This window comes from Penicillium citrinum (assembly GCF_028827155.1).
Source record: "Penicillium citrinum strain IBT 23319 chromosome Unknown utg000007l:1.0-2040159.0:1.0-2041076.0, whole genome shotgun sequence".
Classification (NCBI taxonomy): Eukaryota; Fungi; Ascomycota; class Eurotiomycetes; order Eurotiales; family Aspergillaceae; genus Penicillium; species Penicillium citrinum.
The window spans coordinates 1,157,475-1,181,480 of record NW_026622692.1 but is presented as its reverse complement, the minus strand read 5'-3'; the positions used below and the strand labels follow the sequence as shown (position 1 = coordinate 1,181,480).

The 24,006-nt window shown below is 46.8% G+C and overlaps 9 protein-coding genes across 9 annotated transcripts; 1 reads left to right on the top strand and 8 right to left on the bottom strand.

Annotated features, from left to right (window-relative positions):
• Positions 1-1,804: 1,804 nt before the first annotated feature.
• N7469_008109 (uncharacterized protein) lies at positions 1,805-2,805 on the bottom strand (the record flags this gene model as incomplete). Its single annotated transcript, XM_056647027.1, has 2 exons — positions 1,805-2,304; positions 2,358-2,805. The coding sequence occupies 2 exons, from the start codon at positions 2,803-2,805 to the stop codon at positions 1,805-1,807; spliced, it is 948 nt and encodes a 315-aa protein (XP_056498578.1).
• A 1,887-nt stretch (positions 2,806-4,692) lies between these two features.
• On the bottom strand, positions 4,693-6,096 carry N7469_008108 (uncharacterized protein; the record flags this gene model as incomplete). The annotated part of the gene is made up of 2 exons (XM_056647026.1): positions 4,693-5,315; positions 5,376-6,096. 2 exons carry the CDS (start codon positions 6,094-6,096, stop codon positions 4,693-4,695), a joined length of 1,344 nt encoding a protein of 447 aa, XP_056498577.1.
• A 2,479-nt stretch (positions 6,097-8,575) lies between these two features.
• Positions 8,576-9,004, top strand: N7469_008107 (uncharacterized protein; the record flags this gene model as incomplete). Its single annotated transcript, XM_056647025.1, has 1 exon — positions 8,576-9,004. One exon carries the CDS (start codon positions 8,576-8,578, stop codon positions 9,002-9,004), a length of 429 nt encoding a protein of 142 aa, XP_056498576.1.
• Positions 9,005-9,340: 336 nt separating this feature from the next.
• N7469_008106 (glycosyltransferase family 2 protein) lies at positions 9,341-11,315 on the bottom strand (the record flags this gene model as incomplete). The annotated part of the gene is made up of 3 exons (XM_056647024.1): positions 9,341-9,849; positions 9,907-11,022; positions 11,096-11,315. Coding segments are annotated over 3 exons (1,845 nt in total), but the record flags the coding sequence as incomplete, so codon positions are not given.
• A 1,261-nt stretch (positions 11,316-12,576) lies between these two features.
• On the bottom strand, positions 12,577-14,271 carry N7469_008105 (mitochondrial processing peptidase; the record flags this gene model as incomplete). Its single annotated transcript, XM_056647023.1, has 5 exons — positions 12,577-12,967; positions 13,029-13,723; positions 13,791-13,868; positions 13,943-14,068; positions 14,122-14,271. The coding sequence occupies 5 exons, from the start codon at positions 14,269-14,271 to the stop codon at positions 12,577-12,579; spliced, it is 1,440 nt and encodes a 479-aa protein (XP_056498574.1).
• Positions 14,272-14,647: 376 nt separating this feature from the next.
• On the bottom strand, positions 14,648-15,616 carry N7469_008104 (SDR family oxidoreductase; the record flags this gene model as incomplete). Its single annotated transcript, XM_056647022.1, has 1 exon — positions 14,648-15,616. The coding sequence occupies one exon, from the start codon at positions 15,614-15,616 to the stop codon at positions 14,648-14,650; it is 969 nt and encodes a 322-aa protein (XP_056498573.1).
• A 1,278-nt stretch (positions 15,617-16,894) lies between these two features.
• Positions 16,895-18,125, bottom strand: N7469_008103 (rRNA 2'-O-methyltransferase fibrillarin family protein; the record flags this gene model as incomplete). The annotated part of the gene is made up of 4 exons (XM_056647021.1): positions 16,895-17,130; positions 17,190-17,664; positions 17,732-17,883; positions 18,038-18,125. 4 exons carry the CDS (start codon positions 18,123-18,125, stop codon positions 16,895-16,897), a joined length of 951 nt encoding a protein of 316 aa, XP_056498572.1.
• A 632-nt stretch (positions 18,126-18,757) lies between these two features.
• N7469_008102 (uncharacterized protein) lies at positions 18,758-19,585 on the bottom strand (the record flags this gene model as incomplete). Its single annotated transcript, XM_056647020.1, has 2 exons — positions 18,758-19,267; positions 19,325-19,585. 2 exons carry the CDS (start codon positions 19,583-19,585, stop codon positions 18,758-18,760), a joined length of 771 nt encoding a protein of 256 aa, XP_056498571.1.
• A 1,733-nt stretch (positions 19,586-21,318) lies between these two features.
• Positions 21,319-23,639, bottom strand: N7469_008101 (CCAAT displacement transcription factor COY1; the record flags this gene model as incomplete). Its single annotated transcript, XM_056647019.1, has 2 exons — positions 21,319-23,453; positions 23,519-23,639. 2 exons carry the CDS (start codon positions 23,637-23,639, stop codon positions 21,319-21,321), a joined length of 2,256 nt encoding a protein of 751 aa, XP_056498570.1.
• Positions 23,640-24,006: the final 367 nt, after the last annotated feature.

Below are 24,006 nucleotides of genomic sequence, written 5' to 3'. Positions count from 1 at the left end.
TTTTCTTTTTTCTTTTATTCACTCTGTCCATCATATCGAATACTACTGGATTTTCCACTAGTAGCTATAGCTGTTCCAGAACAGTTGTCTCAGTCCATAATTTGCAGACAGAACCTTATTTCGCGAAACTCATCTGCAGAATTTTTGAAAATATTTGCTCTACAAGTTGTGCGGTGAAACTGACGGATCTTCAGCCTTGCTGATTACCATTTCCCTGAAATACTCTTGACGAAGTCTCAAATTTACCTGTAATCTGTACCTTATATCTACCGGACAAATATTGACTCAGCTTTTCATTATATCTTTCAAATTATATGATTCGATCCAGAACTGGATTCCTGTATTCAAATCACCAGATTTTCATGATCAAACAGATTTTGCCATCCTGAAGATCTAGCAAGAATGAAATTCAGATTCAGTACCTGTAGAAATTTTCCAATGGATTTTTCAGTTTCTTTCAACTAATTATGGACTGGCAATCATCTACTGTGATGGATCTTACAATCATCTGTGGAAACAATCTGATGCTGCAATCTACAACAGATTCTATACACTATTTCTATCTCTTGTTATCGAAGTCAGATGGTCAGAACCATATCTGTTTAACGATATAAATCATCTCATAATCGGGGATGTGGTCGAATCAAATTTGTATCATTGTAAAATCGTATCACCAAAAACCAGATTTGACTGCGATCGGATTTCCTGAGCTTGACCACAACAACAACCAGAAAATTCCTTTCTGCGCTCAAAAAGAAACAATATTTTCAGTGCCTCTCAACAACCCCACTCAACAGCTTGATATCCTTTGTCGAAATGTTGTCTATCAATTCTGCACAGGGACGGTCCAGATGAATTCTATGAAGAGGGATTTCTATGAAGAGGGATTTCTATGAAGAGGGATTTCTATGAAGAGGGATTTCTATGAAGAGGGATTTCTATGAAGAGGGATTTCTATGAAGAGGGATTTCTATGAAGAGGGATTTCTATGAAGAGGGATTTCTATTTTGAGTATTTCATACAAAAGGGCCAGAGAAGTCCCTCAAATGTTATCATGAACTCATAACATCATTCCAAATTATTTTTCCGGCCATTCCACAAGCGCTATCAAGCCACAAAATTGACTTCAAATCAGCTCGAAAATCATGCCATGTCGACGGGCCATGGCATGTGATATGAAATCTGAGCTCATCTATAAACCAATCCCTCTCTGGGGAATCCGCAACAGCAATACAACCGAGGCTCAGAATCCACATATAAAGATTGAGATTTGAGGGTGAGGTATTTTGGGCTTCATGTTGATGCGACTGAAGCTCTAGTTTTAACATTCGACCAAGTGTTTTCAATGGAGTGCTTTGCGGGGAAGAGGAAATGTGACGCCAACCCCAAAAATGATCAAGGCAAGCCGACATGATTCATAGAGAGGATAAGTGGTGGCATGAGCAGAGTCGAGCTGAATCGATGGAAGAAGAGACATGATATGCCACTGTATAATATTTCGGTGATCACAAAGCAAGTCCGTTCCAATTTGAACGCCATCTTCGTACATCTCAATTTCAGACACATATATTCGTTGACTTTGAAGGATGTCTTGCATGTGTGAGGGGATCTGAATTGACTCGAAGTGTTTGACATGAGTTCCAATTATATCTTGTAAGCCAAGATAACTTCCAGTCCGAAGAGACACAAAGGGGAAACTCGGACGAGATAGAGACCGACTGGCCCCGAGGATACTAGAGCTGAATTGACAGAGGTATCAGTAGAAGTTCATTACGTTCAAAATGCGTGTTTTTGGAGGGGCATACTAGGATATTATAGCTGCGAGACCTGGCAGCTCTATCTTTTCCAGTCCACCTCTGAGGCGCACCAGTTGAACAAGCCCAGCTTGGTGAACTGGATGAGGAGACAAACGACCGTAAATATCGAGCCATTGAAGTGATGTCAATGGAGCTTGAAATATCCGCTCCTGATTTTGATCCCACATGGGACCATCTACCTTGTTCGTTGCCATACATAGAACACACAATATTATGCAATCAGTCACAGCCCCCGAAGGACTCTGAATAGCCCGATTCACTCTGACAATAGCATCCGCTTCACAAAGTGACAGCTTCTTTCCATCTTCATTGCTGAAATGTCCTCGATTCTTGACAAGCCATAGAGTTCTTCGATGTGAATATGATCCAAACAGTAAGGTACTGTGAAGTGCTTCGTGCGTAGCAGAATTCTCAAGCCATGCATTTACACCAGGGTGACTGGCTCTGAAGGATGGAGGTAAGAGACCAGGCCATAAGACGGATAAAGCTAGTCAGACAGATTCAGTAAGAAAAAGAATAAAGATGATTGAGAGATCTTACAGTATCTATTAGCATCGCTGACCAGGTCTGAAGGTAATGGTGATGTATGAGGGTATTGTTGGAAGGGGTCTAGGATATTAGGTGCGATGCCGTATAAATTCACACATCCAGCAGTGGGATAACCAGACATTTCTGACCCACAAAAGTCAGTTGAGTCGAATGATTCTGTCTCCTCAGGTGGGAATACTCCAGGTACTTCTATGCCATTGACCTTTTCTTCTAGTGCTTCGAATAAAACTCCTAGGTCAACATCCGGCGAACTGTCTTTCGATCCCGAAAGCGAAGTACCAAATGAAGTATCGGAGATACTAGTATCTGAAGTATCATACTCTTCCGAAATATGCCCTCCGGCGTAGTTTGTTCGAAGACTGGCCTTATCCCGGCTCATATGGCCCTTTTTTTTCCGGGTTTCGGACCATCGCCATTTTCCGGCATGAGATCTGACCATGTGAAGATTGCTCGTTTTCCCATTGTTCGAAGACGGATCTGAGGTAATAAAGCATAAATTCACTTTCTCCCGGCGGAGTAATCGATTTTTTTGACTCATTTCCTTATAATGTGTTTGCCTGTTACTTGCAAAGGAGCTCACTGCCTCGGAATCAATCACCTCAGCTTCGGACGGCAGCTACTGAGTCTGCAAGATAGCTAAGACAGTGAGAATGACACCAGGACAGGGCACAATAACCTTTTTAAAGCCATGGGAAATTGCCTGATAGCTGAAATCGGAGACACCGTTGGGGAAACGCCTCCAAGTGGCTGAACCGGGCATTTGGGTAGATCCCCGGCTTATGAGCGATTAGCTCATTTATTATGCAGTTTGCGGCTGAGGAGGTGGGACTCACGAGGTTGGAAGCCAAGAGAAAATCATATTCCATTAGGAATGGCCTTTATTTTATTTGCTTCTAGATTTTTCCTCGGCGGATATTGACTGGAATTTGAGAAAGGGGGTTTGCGGTATCTGCAGTTCTATTTTGAGAAGATTTACTACTACAACTCGCTTGCAAATTTTTGAACTAGGCCTGCACATTGTCCCTGATGGTGGTATGCATGATGCTTGAGCCTAGTTCGTGGATTTTCTGATAACTTTAAGCATGAACGGTAATCTTCTTTAAGCAGTAACTGTACTATTCCAAAAATGGACTTGAAGATTTAGAGGCGTCGACTAGCCACCAATGAACTGCGATGTTAGGACGCCGCACCCAGAGAATTGGATTCAGTGTCATTTAAGCGAGCTGAAGCTCTGCCGCTGCATGTCTGCATCGACATTCTGGGTGTCTGATAGTATGTGTGAGTTCCCCGGATGGTCCCCGAATGACTCCATTTCATGCGGAATTGAGATTGATCTTTCTTCCCGTCCTCCTCAATGGCTACCAAGGAGATGGGTCTTGAGGGTCTGGTCTGAGTCAGGTTGTTTTTTTCTGCAGCCCAAGCTGACGTAGTTGGGACTGGTTCAACTTAAAAATGTGCCACTAGACTGCTCTTGGGAACAAGATCTGCAGATTCTTAAATCCTGACGGGCATTTTATGGTCTCTACCTTTTTCCTGTTTGAGTAAGGTCAGATTATTTTAAGAATAGGACATCTATGCACCCGATGGTACCAAATACTGCTTGGTCACCAGTTATGTTGTGTGCTTGTGCTTTGTAGCTCGGTCAGCGATGCCGTTGGAAATGTTAGGCTCCGGGGCTTATCTTCAGAGATATTAGAGTGTTCATGAACTTGCCAATATTCACAATGCCGGAAGTTCCTCTCACGAGTTTTGAAGCCTATCTTGTTGCCTGCGTTGATCTTGTAAGCTATTCATGAAATCGTTGGCACACATATGACTTTTCGTCCTCTAGTATTGACAACGACCTCCATTTGATGGTTACGAGGCATCTAAAATTCAGTTTCACCATTTGGGGTATCTGCCTTGAGTTGCTCAATTTAATGATCTAATAGAACGAACGTTCTGCCATTTTCGAAGCCCTGGTGCTGTGATGAGGTCCTCTCAGAATGTAGTACACTAAGTATGGTACATTATGGATAATGCACCATACTTACTGTTGACCTCAGGCTGCGAATTTGTCATATGGAAAATGTTAGAATATTATATGCTAGGAGAATAATCGAGATACATGACTAAATCAATTGTATCATCCATACTGTGTCACCTTTCAAGGAGCGATCTTATTGTCTATTTGTACTGGTACATCCTAGCTACACAAAGAACCAGCAGAACTTCTATTTGAACAATAAGAATATCTTGATAGATAACCTCAGGCCGCAAATTTGTGATATGCAAAATGTTAAAATATTATAAGATGCCAAGCAAGATTTATACGGTCGACTATATACTAATCCAGTCCATACTTGATGAACCTGTCGTGCTCAGCACGCAAAGCATTCGAATCCAATGTCTCGAATCGGAAGTTCCAAAGTTTCTCCACATCCGACAATTCTGATTTACTCTTATGTCTGGGCGGTACATAAGGTCCATCATTGTTGGTAAATGTTCCCTTGGAGCTTCTCCTACCAGCATGTTGCACGACGGCGGGTGTAATCGCCCACCGAATTTCCTGATTTTCATTTGCGTATTCTTCCGTGATCATATCCACGTACCCCAGATGCTTGTCTTCATACAACTTGACGAGGTCTGGGATACGTGTTCGTGGAAATATCAGAGCCTGCGAGCAGCATCCAAAACGCGGCATTTGATGCACTCCATCCGGTATTGGGAGCATAGTGGCACGTCCAGTCGCGAAGAATAGGCCGACTAGTATAGGTGTGCATATACAGCTGACGAGGAGGATGACTTCGTTCGAAAGAGTGGCGGCGAATCGAGGTTTGTATTTTCTGGCGCCCAAAAAGGCACATGCGACTAATACAGAAGTAAGGATCGAGTAGAAGAGATAGGTAGGCCATTCTTCGGAGTTCCATCCAAGGAACTCTTCGGTATAAAAAAGACGGAGATAGAGCCCTGAGGAGAGAGAAGAAGTCAGTCAAGAAGATGATTCGCGACGATATTGGAACAACTCACACTTTGATGCACCAATCGTTTTGGTCTGTTTTTCAGCAGATGCCAATGCGTTCTGGGTGCGATGATGCCACCCATCGAGTGCGATGACATCGTCCTCGAGCATTAATGTGTACGGGGCATTTGATGCCTCGCACGCTTTTAATAGATACGTATAATCGAACAGAGCCTTTTCACGGCCTGCCGATTTTGCCTCATCGGTCTCAAGAGACGCGATATGTCTAACGTCTACCTCGTCGGGATTATACAGCAACACTTGATCTGGCACCTTATGAAGCCAAGGCTCTGAATAAGCGGGGTGCTCTGATGCATTCGTGTGCGCGATAAATAAGATTAGGTGTATATTAGCCCTCTCTTGTTCACTCAACCCTTCCAGAACCGTGCCCACGGTGGTCCTCAGATAGCGAACACCTTGTCGAGCGATGGACGCGATCCCAATACAGAGCTCAGGCTGAGAAGAAGCCTTTGGAGGGGTCGAGAGAGTGCCATTATTCACCAAATCAATATAGGAGTCTCCCTGCTCCGCCCTCAAGGAAGAATAATCGGCATCATACGCGCTCCACGGCTTGAAGAAAGCCGAGCCGGGGTCATGAGAAGACAACGAGCGTGCATAAAGTGTAAGGCAGAAGAATAGTGCCACGAAGAAAAGGAAGACGCGTATTAAAGGAGAAATGGCTCCGTTGGTTGGCGTCAACCCATGCAGGAGCCTTCGAAACAGCAACATCAAGGGATACAAAGTTGGCCCATACGCACAACTCTGGGCGGTAGGAATCGAAAGGAAAACGAGGGCGGGCCTCGGCTTAAGCCAATTCCAGTCGATCATTCGCAGGCTAAATTTTGCCTGGGGGAATTTTAGTCAGCTCGAGTCGAAGGGCCCAATTAATTGTGGAATCCCACTAGATGTCCCTTGGCATTTCAAGATGAGCCTATCAAATGATGCAAAGATCCAAGAGTTCCTCCAGGAAGACTCCACATGACGACAAGTTCAGTGGGGGCTGGAAAAGGTACAGCTTGGGCTGTACATATTTATGCATCTATGCTGTTTAACTACTTCGTATGCTATGTTATACTGCAGATCTCTGTCAAAAATGGTCGAGGACTAATTTTGGCTATTGTAGTTGTCGTGTGTGCTTACCTGTGACGCAAAAATTTTATACGGATTCAATATAGTAGATTTACCATGTTCTCATTCCTTGCTGTCTGTCAAATTCAGGTTCAGATTCCTGTTTATGCATGGTTTGATTTCAATCTGATAGCTTCTGAGACAAACTCTCTAGTTCTAGAGAGAAATACAAGATATGCGAATACCCTGGACTATAATATGACGTATATTGAGGGGCCATACGCTGCATGTACGAATGTACAGAGTACGTGAATCTCTTTGCATAAGTGCTTGCAGTTTTCCTCCGGCCGTGGGGAATACATGATCTACAGTAACTACTAGTTATGTATTTTGATGTTATTTTTGTGTACCATAAGTGATCTTATACCCGATAAAAATGGATCTTTCGGCTATGAGCTTTTGGCCCCGAATTCAATTGACTCACAAAGCCCCCCCACGGTGGGTAGCGAACCAATGGATATGAATACAGCAGGTTTCATTCAATCATGAAGACTCTTGTCAAAGCCTTTGGAAATATGAGCTGGAAGCGACATTCCTGTTTTATGCATTTGGGATTAGGTTCCTTGAGGTCAGCCCCTGCAGGAACTAGCCCCAATTTAAGGCATCCAAGCATCAGCCAACCGCTTGCCAAAATTGCAGGCTGAAACGAGGACAAGATCGTTGAAGGGCCCCCGCAAGAGGTATAATCCTTCTTGCTTTTTTTGCCCTGAAATTACATATGCTTATCCCAAGAATTGTGTCTGTGTGAAGTTTAGCCCCCAATCTTAGTGGGTTATAAGCCCCGCGGAAGCCCATACATCCGTCTTCCGAGCTCCAATCGAGTACATGAACATGAACAGGAACACTCAAGTTCCAAGGCTTTACTATTCAGCTAAAGAAACTCGTGCACCGTTCTATATTTCGTATGGTGAGGGAAATATAGATATCACATTTTTGATTTTTGGTCATGATCCACTCGTGTTCTCGGCACACTTCCCACATCGCGCAGGGTATGACTATGCATGGTAAGAGAAATGGACGAGAGAGTTATTTTCTTTTCAGCTTGTACTAATAATACTAGCGGAATGCAATGTATAGAACTGAGGCTCGCTTTACCCGGTATCTTTAAACCACTCTGATAAAAACTTGAATGTGTGGTAGGAATATATGACCCTCAAATATCACTTTATTCATATTGGCATCTAAAGTCTGATCAATGCACTTTTGATTGACAATCACAGCAAAGTGCATCTTTCCCATGGAGATTATGGTTCGATGACGAGGCCTGCAGTATGAAACTCAATGTTGTGTCTTGTAAAATCCATTTATCTGATAATATCCGGGTCCTCCGAGTGTTTTGGATACCAAATTCCTTCGGACATTGTCCAAGTGCGCTGATACCCTATATCCACTCTTTCGGGCATTATATTGAAGCTGTAATCATCGGCTCCAGTGGCTCGGCAGCCTTTTCTAGAAGGTGATCATCGGGGGATCAGGGCCGGTATGACATTGGAGGCTGGTGTAAGCACCATAAAAAGCAATGATCGGGGATATCATGAAGTGGTAGGCTCCACTCCCATTGAAATAAGTTGAGACAGTTACCGTAAAAGACATTGATCTGTCGATCTATCCACTGTGGCTTTTTCATAGTCGTATCAAATCTGTGAATACCCTACATCTCAGCATACTTCGGCCCCAAAACTCATGACTGCAATGGGGCCGTATGAATCGTGCACTCTATACTCCGTAGACGAGGCTATTGAGCGTAAAGAAAAGAAAATCAAGTTTCCTCTTGGGGTCTAAATGTAACTGCATTGCGATGCATAATCGGTCACTGGATTCATTACCGGAGCTGAATAGACACTAGCATACTGCAGAACGGGGCTTCGTCCATAGAGGGTCCTATTTGAACGTTGCCCGGGTGGAATCTTGGATGGATATAAAAGCAGTGCCTATTTACCTTGACCCATATCTTTCTTCTCCATCACCTCAAACCCAATTATCTTGAACACCTAGTTTCTCAAGAACATCCTGTAAGAAGATCCTGAAACGTGAAGCTTCCATTTCATAAAGCAAACACACTGACTCAAGACATAGCAAAATGCACTTCAAATCTCTCTTTGTTGCTGGCGCCCTCTTCATGGTCGGTGCCAGTGCCGTTGATTGTGCCACTCCTGAGATTCACTGCGAGACTAGTGATGGCAGCCCCTGGTACGACGATGCCGTCCAAGCCACTGAATACTGGAAAGAAATCCAGGACGCCGGCAAAGACAGCTGCGGTGATGCTGGTTGCGCACAGCCCCATGGCTCTGGATGCCACAGCGACGGTGGTAGCTATGGTACCGCCGAGATCGTTCTCTGCCAGGATGACTCGTCCTCTTCAACTCCCCAATGTGCCGACTGCCGGTGTGTCTACAGCTACCTGAAGCCTCTTCTCGACCAATGCAAGGGTGCCAACAACAAGATTGGTGGATATGCTCATGTTGACATGGGAGGCAACTACATCAACTATGAATTTGTTAAGAAATGAGCGGATCTCACGTGTGTGAGACCATCATATAGGGTTTTGAAGTCTGTTTCCTTTGTATTTAACGTCGAAAGACAATTATGAGCCAGGTTTATACTCTACCCTTCTTATTGCGACTGTCATTACCGTCTCAAGTATTATAAGCTACTGTGGTCTGCAAGCAATTGATGCATTCTTGAGATAACTTTGCCTCCATATAACTACACGAAACAGCAACCTGAAACCAATCAGTATGATTGGTCCCTCAGAGAATCGGATCTCCTGTCATTCCGGTCCTACAGCCCATCAAGACAAGGAAAGAGACCCTAGCTAAACAAAAAGTCCTTGAGAGTTCCAAGGCTAGGTCAAAAGCTCATCATTCAGCTCAACTATTGTCTGTGAGCGGAGAATGTGCTTGCCCGCTTCATGCATGCCTTTCAGTGTCTCTTGTATGGCTTCATTCTGACTCGGAATTTTTTCGGTCTTCAGTTCAGTCAAATTTGATGGTTCCGCTGAAATGCCTGCACGCTTCGAATATGTTGGTGGGTCAAACAGATACATAATGGGCACTGAGTGGCATTTCAGGCCCAGAATAAAGATATTCAGTAGCTGGGGCCATGCAACTGTGACGAATTTCATATGCATGGGCATACTGATTACCCTCAGGAATGCGTATATCATTGAGAGAGACATGGCCAAAACCAGGATCACACTGTAGATAATGCCATTCTCTCCCAAATCACGATATAATCTTCCAGATAGAGAAGATTCGCTGCTGCGATTGTACGAATTCTCTCTGCTCCCAGTAACAAAGGATCCCTTTGGTTTGGCAGAAATGAGGTAGAATCTCAGTATGCCGTAAATGTTTGCTATAAAAACTTTTTTCAGCATGAATATTATAGGCGCAAAGAGGGGATTGAACTTACATCCCGCAAGCCATTTGTTCTCTAGTAACGCGAATGCTGCGCTTCGATAGCCTGTGGAGGCTGCCTGTACAAGCTCATATGCCCAAGACAAACAGAGTACAATGAAGCAAAGGGCCAATTGTAGAGATAACGTCGAAAGTGATGTAGTGGGAACGAGCTTATGTCCGCAAAGCAATAGCAAAGGCACAACGGCAAATCCAAAGAAACAGCCAATCTCTTCGAATATAATACCAAAGCCATTGAGAGCAATCGAGAGTCTCAGCCTGGGAGATATTTCATCACTTCTCCAAAAAAGCATTGCAGGTATTTGCTGGGCATGGCCTATATTCCATCTTTTTCTTTGAGCAATATGACCGGCAAGGGAGGTAGGAACTAGACCAAACTGCAATGCCTCATCTACCTGAAAGATCTTGTAGCCTTTACCGCGTAGCAGCAAAGATAATTGCCAGTCCTCTGAGAATGAATATGTTGGATAAAGACCCACGTCCACGATGGACTGTCGTCTAAAGACTGCACCAGATCCCGAATCGATGGCATTTCCGAGAATGTCTAGTCTGGCATTTTGACATGTATAAAAATGCTCTCTTGTCTGGGATAAAGGGTCTCCACTCGGCAAATTAGAGAAGTATTGTCGGGTCGATACGAGAGCCGCCTCCGGGCTCATAAGGAGATGAGGCAGTGTTGCCCTTAGAAATTCTTTCGTTGGGATAGAGTCGGCATCTAGCACAGCGCAGAACTCGGGTTGAAACTCCTGCTGTAGATTCGTCAAAGCATAGTTGAGATTACCAGATTTGGCAAAAACTTGTCCAGATTGTCTTCCGCGGGAGTTATATGAGAGATGTGGCCATCGAAGTTGCAGGTCAGATATCGATTTCTGTAGTACGGAAGATCCTCCATCATCAAGCACAAGTACTCGAAAGTGAGACTCTGGATAGTCCAAAGTACAGGCCGCTTGCACTGTTTGCAAGATCACATCGATTTCTTCGCCGCAGCATGGTAGTAGGACATCTACACGAGGCAGACCCTCATCCCCCTGAAGGCGCAATCGTTTCCTTGGGCCCTTCTCTGGATTCTTGGTGGCCAAAATGGCTAACGACTGTTCCTTTCGATTTAGATCTTCATTCGTTTGTGCATCAGCCAAAAAAAAAAACGCGCAAGTCTAGATTTATATTTCTTCGTCTCTACTTACGAATGAAAAAGGCTTCCAGGAGAAACATCATCCACATTGCCCATGTTCTCTCCGAAGTTGACCACATCAGAAAAAAGCGTATGCCGATATAAATCAAACTCGTCCATTTTGCTGCCTGGGCTACATTATGAAGACAGTTCCGATATCTTTGACCTAAGAAGATCTGTGGATTTTGGGGAAGTTCGACTATAGTTCCACGAAACATGGTGTTGAAACTGGGCTACTCCCTGGGTTATGCAATGCAATCCAAGACCCACAAAAGGAGATCGGAAGGAAATCAGAGAGAATATATACGCCGATCGCCCATTTTCCTCAGTCAACCATATTTGCCTCCATTTTGAATCGGAAAGGGGGCATAGGAGCGGTGTGTTTGTGCGTTTCTCAAGCCGGCGTTCGTTAGATTGCTCTGGCCAAGCCACTGTGGATTATCGGATGTTCCAATCCGCAGGCTGCCGGTTGGAAAAGGAGTTGGATTTCATCTTTTACTTTCCATACATTTCTTACGGTCTCGAGATTGTTATTGGTCGGTTAGATTAAGTGAATGACTCTAATTTAGCGTAATCTAACCTCGCTGCATAACCATGGCCTTTATTGAATGTGATATAGGCCGGACTAATAATGCAGTGCCCTTTATTCCAGCCCAAATGACCGGGGGTAAAATGGTGGAAGATAGAGTACTTCCAAGGCTATTCAGATAGAGAAGGACACTGTTCTCCTGAGAAGGCTGGATGCGCTTTATCGTAGACCGCGAGTTGTCTGGTATCATGAGTTTTCTCTAGCGTTGGAAGGGGGATATGGAATCTTCTGATGGGATACATACAAGTGTCATATTGATCAAAGATAGTCCTCACCCCCTCCGCGACTCGTGAAACTTGGAAATATAGACTGGAGATGCTGATATACTCCCAAAGCAACCGCTTGGTTTGAGATTAGTCTGATAGGGTATTGAAGATCACCAGGGAAGGTAAATATCTCCTCTAGGGCAAGTCAGTATTGTTCAATCATTTCAATCTGCAAAACCCATCGTCTACTTTATAGCCAGACCAATCCCTGATAGTGAGTATATCAGGTAATCTATTCTTTTTTGACAGGTCGTCTCAATTAGTAGTACTGCGAGCAGCCGATTATCATAAGAGGATCAATTCACAAAGACCCGCGAAGAGTCAATTCTTTTTACTAAGGCCAAGTCTGAGTGGAAATCTTGGAATATTGCAATCTATGAGCCCATTGCAACAGGAGATTTAAGTTTAAAGCTTTAATTGAGACAATTGAAGAATCACGGTGGACAAAGGAAATATCTCGGTCTGCGTCACCCTGGACCACAGACTATATAGTCTACCAAGGCAATTAAATTGCTATTTTCACACGCAAACAAGGCAATGATTGATAGTACATTCAAACAACAAAACACCCACCCAGGCTCGGAAATAACCCGAGTCTCAGATAGCCGTCTTTAATTCGCAATCAGAAGGGGGGGGAATTTACGACAAGTTGCGAGACATGTCGTTTCGGATGCGCTGGTAGTCGAGGATACCCTCAATGCTGCCAACAGCGCTCATGGCAAGGTCCTGGTCCCACAGCTTGCGGGTGGCGAAGTCCATAACATCCTTCTCGGTGATCTGGCCAACGGTACGCTCGATGTCCTCGGGGCTGAGGCGGCGGCCGGTGGTGATGATTTGACGGCCAATGTCCTCGGCGACGGCGGTGGTACCGTCCAGGGACAGGAGGATGGAGGCCTTCAGCTGGGCCTTGGCACGCTCAACCTCGGCGGAGGAAACGTTGCTGCACAGGCGAGACCACTCGCGGAGGGTGAAGTGGATCAGGTCATCGAGGTTGGTCAGGTTCTCGGAAACCAGGTAGATACCCCAGAGACTGGAAAAGAGGTTAGTATGCGTGATGGATTCACAACTTTCAGGAAGGCAGAAAAACTCACCCAGTGTCGCTGTAGCTGGTGGAGAAACTCATGAAGCTGTTAGCGAGGTGGTGGTGGCTGACCTGGGAGCTGAGCTTGCTTCCCAGGAAGGGGGACTGGCCCATAGCACGGTCCCAGTTGCCAACAATGGCCTGGGCAACCAGGGCAGTGAAGTAGTCGTCATCCTTCCAGCTGACACCCTCAACGGCGAGGGCAATGTGAGCGGAGGGAATGGTGTCGTCACGGAGACGGACCTCAGAGCCAATGAACTCGGGGGTGCGCTTCATCTCAGCAGTGAGAGCGGCGGCGGCGGAGGTAGGGGGCTTGCTGGGGAGGCTACCGAAGTGCTCCTCGGCGAGGCGAACGAGCTGCTCGTGGGGGATGCCACCAGCACCGACCAGAACCATACGGTCAGCGGTGTAGTTGGTCTTAATGTAGTCGGTCAGGTTCTCCCGGCTGATGGTCTGGATGTTCTCCTTGGGGCCGAGGATGGTACGACCAAGGGGCTGGCCCTGGTAAGCGGTGGCGTGCAGGTGGTCAAAAACAACCTCCTCAAGCTGCTTGTCAACCTCCTCCTGCTCGCGCAGGATGACGTCGCGCTCGCGCTCGATGGCGGCAGACTCGAGCTTAGAGTTCTGGAGGATATCGGAAAGGATGTCGACAGCCTTGGGAACATCGGCGTTGAAAGACTTGGCGTAGTAGACGGTGTTCTCGCGCTGTACATTGAAAAAGTTAGCGATGAGTTGGCAATAAAGGCTATGCGTTTGGGTTTTCCGGTCGTACCGAGGTGTAGGCGTTCAGGTGGGCGCCCATGTTCTCGATCTCCAGCTCGAGTTGGTGCTGGGAGCGCTTGTTGGTACCCTAAAAAAAAGCCAGTGCATGTTAGATTTCTATATCTCTTCAAACAGTGTATTGGATGGGAGTTCGCGTCGAACCTTGAAGGCAAGGTGCTCAAGGAAGTGAGCGGTTCCGTTGGTCTTGTCAGTCTCTGATCGGCTACCGGAATCGATCCAGACACCGACGGTGGAAGTCTGAGCCCAGGGAGAGTGATCGGTGGCGATCTAAGAAGGATTAGCAAAGATGCGATACAATTGAAGGAATTGATCCAACATACAGTGAAGCCATTGGATAGGGTGGTGGATTGGGTGGTGGAAGGCAGCGCAACGGGGGAGGCAAAGCCGCGCTTCACGGGCTGGATGGACTTAAGAGCCGCACGGCTCTTAAGAGCCTGGTTCAAGTTGAAAGCCAAGCGGCGGGAAGCCATTGCGGAGGTGGTAGAGTGGGTTGAGGAGGGGGGAGGTTGAAGGGGGATGGAGAAAAGAGCTGGTTGTCGCCCTGAGGTTGGAAGTTCGGAAAGTCAGATTATTCACCAAACCCAATCTGGCCAATCACAGCAGCCACAATTCAAGCAATTCCCGACAACTCCCTTTCATCCAGTCTTCTCTTCATAATTACTCTTGATATAAGGTCCTTTCTACTATCTTGAGAATAATTACAGTGGCTAATACTGATTGATTATTCTAAATTTGACTCACACTATAGTATTGCTCAAATGATCCCTCCCGGTTCTCTCCCGTTTCTGTCCTCATCCACTACCGATCCGTCCCGATCCCGTCCTCGCACACGATGCCCGCATTAATTCATACAAATTTTCTCGCAAATTGCTGGATATTCTCCAACATAGAAATATCTGCAGAGAATCCTAGTTTGAAAGCACGCTCGTTCGAAAATTGAGGGGTCCAGGATTGGACGATTTTATCTGTGGCAGCATCGTACTTCTCCTCGACTAAAGCCCGTCGCTCTTTACCTCCAACCTCCTCCAATGCATCCAGCATCTCTTGTACACTGACTTTCAAACCGGGCAAATTCACTGAACGAGACTCGCCAAATTCCGCCTTAGGGATGGTGCGTGCGTGCATCAAGTTCTTGACAATGGTATGCGGTGAACAAATCCACATCTCGGTCTCTTTGCCCACGGGAAGGATAGCCTTTTTGCCGTGGAAGGGTTCACGGATTATATCACTGGCGAAACTGCTTGCCGCTTGTGTGGGCTTGCCGGCTCGAACAGTTACAGTGGGTAGACGCACGCTACGTCCATCTAGGAACCCACGTCGAGAGTAGTCGTTCACCAGGGTTTCAATAATGAGTTTCTGTGATCCGTATGAAGATGAAGGAATCGGTGGGAAATTGCTCTCGTTGATGAGGAAACCAGGTGGTGCTGGACCATAGACTGCCAATGAAGAGGTGAAGACCACCTTGACTCCAGGATGAGTCGTGCGTAGTCGGTCCAGGATGTATCGTGTAGAATCGAGATTGACTTTAATTCCTAGCTCGAAGTTGGCTTCGGAGCCACTGGACATAATGCCATGCAGGAGATAGACGGTTTCGTATTTGCGAGAGGTACTAATCAGCTCATCGACTTCTTGGGACGAGGTCAGATCGGCGCGAACACAAGTCAGTCTGCTAGCATACTGCTTGGCTGATTCTGGGACATCAGGCTGAACCACATCAGTTATGGTTACTGTTGTATCAGACGAAGTACTAGCAAGAAGGCCTGCTGCTAATTCTTGGCCAACATAACCCCCTGCGCCGGTGATAAGAATCGACATGTTGATTGACAATGCTTGACTTATTCAGGAAGTTTATGCCCGAGTGAAATTGACACTGACAAGAATGAGATGAAAGAAAATTAGCAATCAGCAGAACAGTAACACAGATTCTACCAGTAAATACGGGGACATCCCATCATTGTTATATACTCATCACTATAGAACCCCGCGGGGCTATCTTCTTCCCCGCGCACCCTCATTCTAGCACAATTTTCCTGTTTCAACCAATGGCATGTAGAAACTGTTCATCAGAAGCCGACACTCTAGTCATTCCCCCCACGCACATATTCCGAGTTCATGTAATGAAAAAGATGACGGATGAATCTCGGTGAGAAATCCGACTGCCGAACCACTGGCTTGTTTGCTCGGAACACGGGGGAAGTCCGAGGAGCCGGAAAAGGCATGGGATAAATGCAAAAAAGAAGACAAACGTATTACAAGCACATCCGAGTATATGAAAATTGCCCATGCTCAATTTCATAACTGGTAGAAACCTTGGAAGGTCACGGTAAATGCTATATAGTGTATTTGCAGGATCCTGAACTCAATATCATGAGTATTGTGCAGGAGAACAGGGCTTTATATCCGTACTAAACAAATTGTCTGACTAGTGCTCCCTTTCACGGGTTGTTAGTTATGAGGAATTCTACAACTTACTTCAAGAGAGGATGCTATTCACTAGCAACATTCACTAGCACTTCCGAATATGAACCATAACTCGTAAGTGTTCTTGTCCGCCTACCTGTTCATGCAATATGAATAGTCGGAGAGCCCCAAAAGAGGCCGCAATGATGAAGCAATGGGGGGGTACATTAGTGCCTCAGATTGTGAGGTGGTACAAATATGCCCTGGATCTTACATCTATTGTTGCTAGGTCTTGCTGAGTGATCTCGGAAGAAGCTTTGACAATCTTGGGATTAGCCAAGGACGTGGACATTCTTCCATCTTGAAATGTACCATCCTGGAGAACATCTTGAAAAGATCAATCGTGGGGATTTCTACATATATCTAAGATATACTACACTGTTGTACGAGGAATCAACCTCGATGACCGGCTTGCCAAATCTACAAACCCTACAGAAACACTCAATCATTTCAATGTGTGCATTTTTTCCCAGAGTGAGACCTAAATTTTGTGACACAAGCAATCGTACATGGACAGAGAAAACCAGTCACAAGAGAAAAGAACAGTGGATACATCGCGGAACACGAGACGCCTGGGGGAAAAGTGAAATGGAACAAATAAAGAAAAGACATGACAAAAGATTAACAACCCATTTATGAGGAGCGAGAGTAGATACCACCAACGATACAGTGATCACGCTCGAAAGGCTCCAGAGTCAACTGCTCCTTGGGCTTAATCTTCTCCTCGCGCATCTTCTGGACCTCACGGGAGAAGACGACATCGGCAGCAGCGGTACTGTCGATACAGCTGGCCTTGATGGAGATGAGAACACCACCCTGGTCCTTGAGGAACATGTGGGCGTTCAGGCCAACAATACGGGCTTGGTCGGCTATTCCATAGGTTAGAATGGGTGTATGGCCCAAAGCCGGGGTGGATTGGATCACTTACGTTGAGCAACATCGGCAAAGATAGCGTCAACAGAGCCGACAAGCATGCGGTAGCGCAGAGGATGACGGGCATCCTCAACGATGGGAATAACGTTGGTACGGTGAGTAGCCATGCCAATCAGGTCACGACCGGAGCGGTGAGAGAACTCAACAGCGTAGACACAGCCAGTGGGACCGACAATATCGGCAACGTGAGAGACAGAGGTACCGGAAGCACCACCAATGTAGAGAACCTTGGAGCCAGGCTTCATATAGATGTTGTCCAGACCACCCAGGATACCGGCAGCCAACTTGGAACGGAAGGGGTTCCACACACGGTACTCGATCTTGGTGACAGCACCATCCTCGCCGGCAGGACCCTCGACAGAGATGCGCTTCTCGCCGTAAACAGCCTCACCGGGGGTCAGGTTCTTGGTGACCAGCAGATCCTCCTTGCCACCACGGGCAACGAAGACACCGGCGTGACGGTGGGGCTCCTGAAAAGGAAAATGTTGGTTAGCCATGGTTTCTCCCGCATCATGCCAATGGCTCGCAAGTACTTACAATGACGACCTTAGCACCGCCCTTAGCACCCTGGGCACCACCACGACCACCGCCGCGACCACCACGGCCACGGGGAGCACCACGACCACCGCGGGCACCACCACGGCCACCGCCGCGACCACGGTCACCACCACCGCGACCACCGAAACCACCTTTAAGAATTGAAACCAACGATCAGTAAAATGTATATCCATCGAAAATTCCGAGTGCAGGCGAAATGCCGTGGAGTGATTGAGCTGAGTACGTTGACCAGCTATACACCCCCGAGCAGATTTCCTGTACTATCGGTTGAATTGAAGAACAAACCTCGTCCACCGCGGCCACCGCCACGATCACCGAATCCACCACGTCCACGGGGAGGACCACCACGGCCGCCTCGAGGAGCGAAGCCCATTATGATATGAGGTTGTGGGGGGAAGAAAGGTTGGTTGAAAAGGTCGAGGAGGTTGAGAATTGAGCTAAGAAATGCTCAATCCGAGTGCGATGGAAAAATAAGAGAAAACGGTCTCAAAAAGAGTGTCAACTCAAAAATGCGATAAGTGATACTAGAAATAAATATCACTGAATCAAGCAGCTGGTGCAAAGATGACCAAAAGTGCTTTGTCGCGTGCGGGTCAAGACCGATGCTGCTCGTTGCTACAGTCGAGATTTTTTTGCGCCTGCTGGATCTTTCAGAAAATCAGAACTGCGCTAGTCGGAATCCGGTTAGTGCGCTTTATGGTGGGCTGGCGTTTGGTCACGTGATGTATCACGTGTCTACGATGAGCCCTGCAGAGGGAAGAAAAAAACAGAAAAAAAAAAATAAGGCACCATCACCGCAAAAAAAAAGGGTATTCTGCCTGACATTATACTCCATTACTTAACGCCAAATGCTCAGTGTTTGAGCAATTTGAATGTATGAAACAGAAGAAAGCAAATGGACCAGCCTGATGTTTCCTCCCAAAAGGTCGTATCCACCTGTCCAAGTGAATGATCTATATACAGAAGAACAAGAATGTAAAAAGAATACTCTCGACAAAGGCCAAACTAATTCCCAAAGAAGTAGTAATTCGCGGAATATCTCATTTGGAACTTCTCAGGCTGTCCCTCACAAGTGTCGGGAGGATTACCTGAGGCAGTATCGACACGATAGACTGCTTTGTACTTGCCCACAGTACCCTTGGTGGTGGTGAGGTAAAGCCAAGGCACAGCGCCATATTGGCCCTTGAGAGCATTTGCTGGGGCATCGATAGATCCACCTTTCTTGGTCATCGCGATTCCAAATTGCTTACTACTATCCAGGTTGAAGTTGAACTCTGGGGTAGTAGAATCGAAGAAAAAGTGGTGACCCATCAAGCCAATGTTGGCCGGTAGCTGGATCTTGGATCGAGGGAATGTTGATACATCCAATGGTACCGAGCTATTCCAGATAATTGTAGGGATCAACTCGAGTAAATCGGGGTAGTTTGCTGCCATGCAGGTAGCATTGTAGAGGTTCGCAACTGCACCAGCTGCTTGGGGCTTGCTATTGGATGTGCTGTCTGCACAGGTATAGTTCTGTTGAAGTATCAGTAAACCCGTCATTTTGACTTCAAGTTTCTATGTTATACATACCTGTGTACCTCGTCCAATTGCGACGTACATCGGAGTCAGACCCTCGGGACTCGTCAAGCCCGAGGCATGAGATGGCAATGCAATTTTGGATACATCACAGCCGACTGCGGTTTTGCTGTGCCTCAAACGGTTGATATGCTGACTGACTTTACTATAATAGTCCAAAAGCGAGTCGGAGAAGTCATATATGTCGTCGAAGAAGTTTGTTGGAGCAGCAGTTGAGACAACCACCAGGGAGAGAAGGGCTGGTAAGAACCGCATAGTGACTAATTTTCGATAGAGGAAGTATAGAGGGGGAGGAGTGGGTGGTATGTAGAATGACCGGAACTTGGAGGAAGTAGGATCGTTTTTGGGATCTTCAGCCTTGTACCAGTAGGAGAGTGTAGCATGCGAAGAAATGAGAAATGGAATATAAGAGCACCAAGAAGTACAAAGAAACCTTCAGCAGCACCTGGCTGTTGACAAGGCTAGATAGTAAGAGAGAGAGAGAGAGATCGGAATTAGAGGAAAAGAATGACAAGAGGAGGGTTAGATTAAAAATGATCAACCCGACCAGCGAGGCTGGATACATATAGAGCTGGCGTTGATGAGAACTAGATCATATTTCCAATATCTCAGTCAAAATAGTAACACCTCCGGTCTAACTCGAAACAAGGGTACGACAAAAATAAAAAAGCGATCGGTGCACTCTGCAGGTACTAGCAGGGATAGGTGCTTAACGAGGGGCCCTCATTGGCTTGGAGATGCGCCCACGCTTGACAGCCCTGTACTCTTCACCATATGATTCGTTGACAGATCCAAGCAACTTTAACTAAATCGAGAGAGCAACGCGCTAAGTCAAACAGCGAGCTCATGACTGGGCGGCAAGGTGAAGGAGCTCATCCGGTGGGATGAAGATCCAATGCGAAGAGCTCTTAGGCAATTCTCCGACCCAAGCTATTAATAAATCTACGTCCTTCAGACTATCTCACCATGTGTGATGGGCGGTTAGATGTGCATGATGATTGCCCCAGTGGGTTAGTGTGCAGAGTTCCAGTTAGATATAGTGCATCTCTGTGTCTCTTTTTCTTTTGACTGACCGGGGCGGCGGTTGGAGACTACCGGCTTGGCCATCAATAAACATGTCATTGGAAGAGGCTGGAGCAGCAATTGTCGCAGATTTCGATCTTAGCGTATTCTTTATTTGGGCGTACAACTCTGCACGGATTGTAAATTGAGAGGCGGGCATAACCACAAAAACGACGCGGGGGGGGGAGCTGGAAGTCTCTCCGCACGGTGGCTTGCCCTCCTGTTCCTTCTTAGGGCTCAACGTTACAGTGTGGGCTTACAATGTGGGCGCCGTAGAAAACGCCATCTTACTCTTTCTCTAGTCTATCTATAGTCTTGTCTCAAGGCAGCCATAATCTCTATCTTGGTTGATTCCAATATGACCCACTGCTAGCCACTTACATGTCATCATGGATTCTTTAGCCGATGAGAGAATACTTCCGCGGAGTATGTAGTTAGTGCATGCTAACTATAGAGACTACTCACTATTCTTATTCTCGGACAATAGATACCAATCTGGGCTATGGCGAAGGAAATCACTGTGATTAGTCGTGCCAGCAATGCAACTAACTGTTTACGAACTGTAAGGAACAAGGTATATGTGTCTACGATACTGTTTTGTTCCATAAACAGGGTCACTTATGCAAATGACATTGTTATTCTCAATACCCTGATTGACTATACACTCGCCAGCCCAGAAATAGAACATACAGGGTGAACGGGCTTATCGCTGTCGACAACGGCCCTTCAATTCCAATAAACGCCAAATTATAATGAATCATGTGGAGATATGAGAAGAATGAAATGAAGAAAGAAGAGGATTCCCGAGCGCTCGCTATTCAAGATCAAACATGGATGTGTCACCCAGACTCCAAGAAGGACCAGGGACCTCAATTGCACCCAAAAGAGTCACCGGACGCCCTCCGGGGGGGGGAAATATGATATCCTTAACTGAAACCCTCCTGTTGCCAATCGTCACCGTGCAGCTGACCACTGCTTCCTGGGCTGGCTCCACCTCCACTATTGCTGTACGCCGCTGCAGCGGCGCCCCCAACGGCGCCCATGGCGCTGTGCTTTTCAATCTCCATGGTGCTCATCATGTAGAGCATGACGAAAAGCAGAAGATGCAACGCGAAGCAGTAACCGGCAAACAGATTCCGACTGGTTCGGTTGGCCAAAATAATGCGGGTGAGGGAGAACACAATTCGTTCCGGCAGATTCATACGCTTGTATGCACGCGTTGATTCGCGGCCTCGGAAAGCAGCGAAGGGAGATATGCGTGCCTCATAGGCATTTTGATACCTATCAAGTGATAGCCCGGATGGTGTATCGGAAGACGTATACACGGACGTTGAGCTAGGGGCATTTGCGTACGATGACGCGGAGGTTGATGCTCCCTGGCCGCGGCTGTATGTTGACACATAGCGAGTCTTCTCATAGAGACCTAGGTTGTCTTTCTGAAGCGATGCAACCTCTTGTCGAAGAGACTTCACAGTAGAGTATGTCTTCGACAACTCCTCTTCAAGCTCGGCATTCTTCTTCTTGAAACGATCCCGTTGTGCCTGGATCATGGGCAAAAGACCAGAACCACCCCCCACAGCCTCACCCGCACGAATGGCATCCATAGTATTAGCAGACGCAGTGCTCTGGTCAAACCCAGATATTATAGATGAAGTGGGAGAGCTTGCACCACGTCGAGATGAGTGTGGATATCTCGAGGCGTAGGTACCAGCAACGGACATGGCCCCTGAGGGGAAGCTGTTGGCCGCTTCCTGCTGTACCTGAAGCAGATCATTCTCCAATGTACTGGATAATCCTCGGGACTTCTCAAGTTCTTCTTTCGTTGTTGAAAGCTCACCGCGGAGAGACTCAAGCTGGCCTTGAAGGTCACGACTTGACACACGTAGCACGGCCAGATCATCGGTCAATTTCTTGTTTCGAGCAAGCAAGAGTTGCTCCAATGAGTTCTTCTCTTTCGATTTCTCTGCATTGCCATTGGCGGTCTCTGTAGTCTCTGCTGGCCTCTCGCCAGCCTCGTCATCGTCACCGGTCGTAAACTCTATCGACTTGATCATCTCCAACTCGCGACGAATATCATCATAGTCTGCAACCTTTTCAAGGCGCGAGCGCAGCTCGTCTCTCTCAGTAGCAGACTTGGTGGCATTTCTTTCCGCCTGGAGGAGTTTGGCCTCCCACGAGTGTTTTGTGGAGTCTTTCTCATAACGTGCAGCATCCAGCTTTCGCAGTAAAGATGAGTTTTCTGACTGCAGGCGCTGATATTCTGGATCATCTTGCAAAGAGGTTGAGTGGTCAGAGTTCGAGTGTGACACTGCCTGAGCCAACTCAAGCCGTAATTGCTCATTCCGAGCCTCGACATCCGCCAGCCGCAGACTAGTTTTCTCCAAATCGGATGAAACAAGTTCTAGCTCAGCAGCCGTAGCACCACTACGCGCACCTTCATTTTCCTCGTCGCCGCCCAGACGCTGAGAAACCTCATAGCTTGCTTTGAGCTCTTTTATCAGACGCTCCTGGTTCTCGACCTTCTCTTCCAAGCTCTTCTCTTTCGCGGTCCAATTATTTGTCTTCTCCGTCAATACTGCCTCCCAAGATGATTCAATTTCCTTGGCCCTGGTCTCCTGGTTCTCTTCAAGCTTCTTTCTAGCGGCACGCTCTTCCTGAAGACGTTTCTCGGTCTCCTCCTGCTGCCGTGTAAGACGGTCGACTGAAGATTGTAATTGATCGCGCTCCGAAGTTAATTTTGGCACCGTATCTTCTGACAAGACCAAGGAATCAACGGAAGCTTCGAGGAGTGGATACGGATCCGGGGCCTCCGATAGGGATGAATATAGTTGAAGGAATGAGGAGGAAGACGTTTTCCCTTGATTTGTGAGAAGATCAATGAATGACTGATAAGCCTTGAGGAGTCCTTTATGTTCTGCTAGCTTTGCCTCATCGTCCAGTTTCTTGAAGTCCTTGGTCTTCTGGGCCAGGTCCTTTCTCTGTACAAGGGCATCCCGCTGGTGCTCAACGATATCCGAAGCAGTCGAATCGAGTTTCGCGATTGTACTAGCCAAATCAATACCTGATTCACATCAGTAAATAAAACTTCTATTAAGTTCGCCTATCTCTGGATTAGAGAGTGTTTACCTCGCCAGGCTGCAATGGCGCGCTGGAACTTGTTTGTCTCTTCCGACAATTTGCTGTTGACTGGTTCCGGCTGGTCTCGCTCTTGGGCTGCAAGACCCTCGGTAATAGCGAAGGAATCCATGTCCGTCAACCTGAGTCTGCGCGGTTCACCCCACACCTAATCGCAAACAATCAAGATGGTCTCTCCAGGTGGAGGCCGATCAGGACACGCGGCAGGCGGGCCGATATTCTTCCGCGGTAGATGTATGAGGCTCGGGCAATTGAGTAGAATAAAACGAATTGTGCATGGGCTATTGTAGCAAAATAAATGAAAAAAGGAAAATCACAAGGATTGGGGGATCATAATATCCTAATGTACTCTCACTGAATAGGACCGCTGCTGGCAATGGTTTTCCCTCCAATGTCATATCTTTTAGGCCAACTTGACGTTGTTTTGTTCCGAGGCTTCCCCTGAAGCTTTGGCCCCAACGAGGCTGACCGCCTTCACG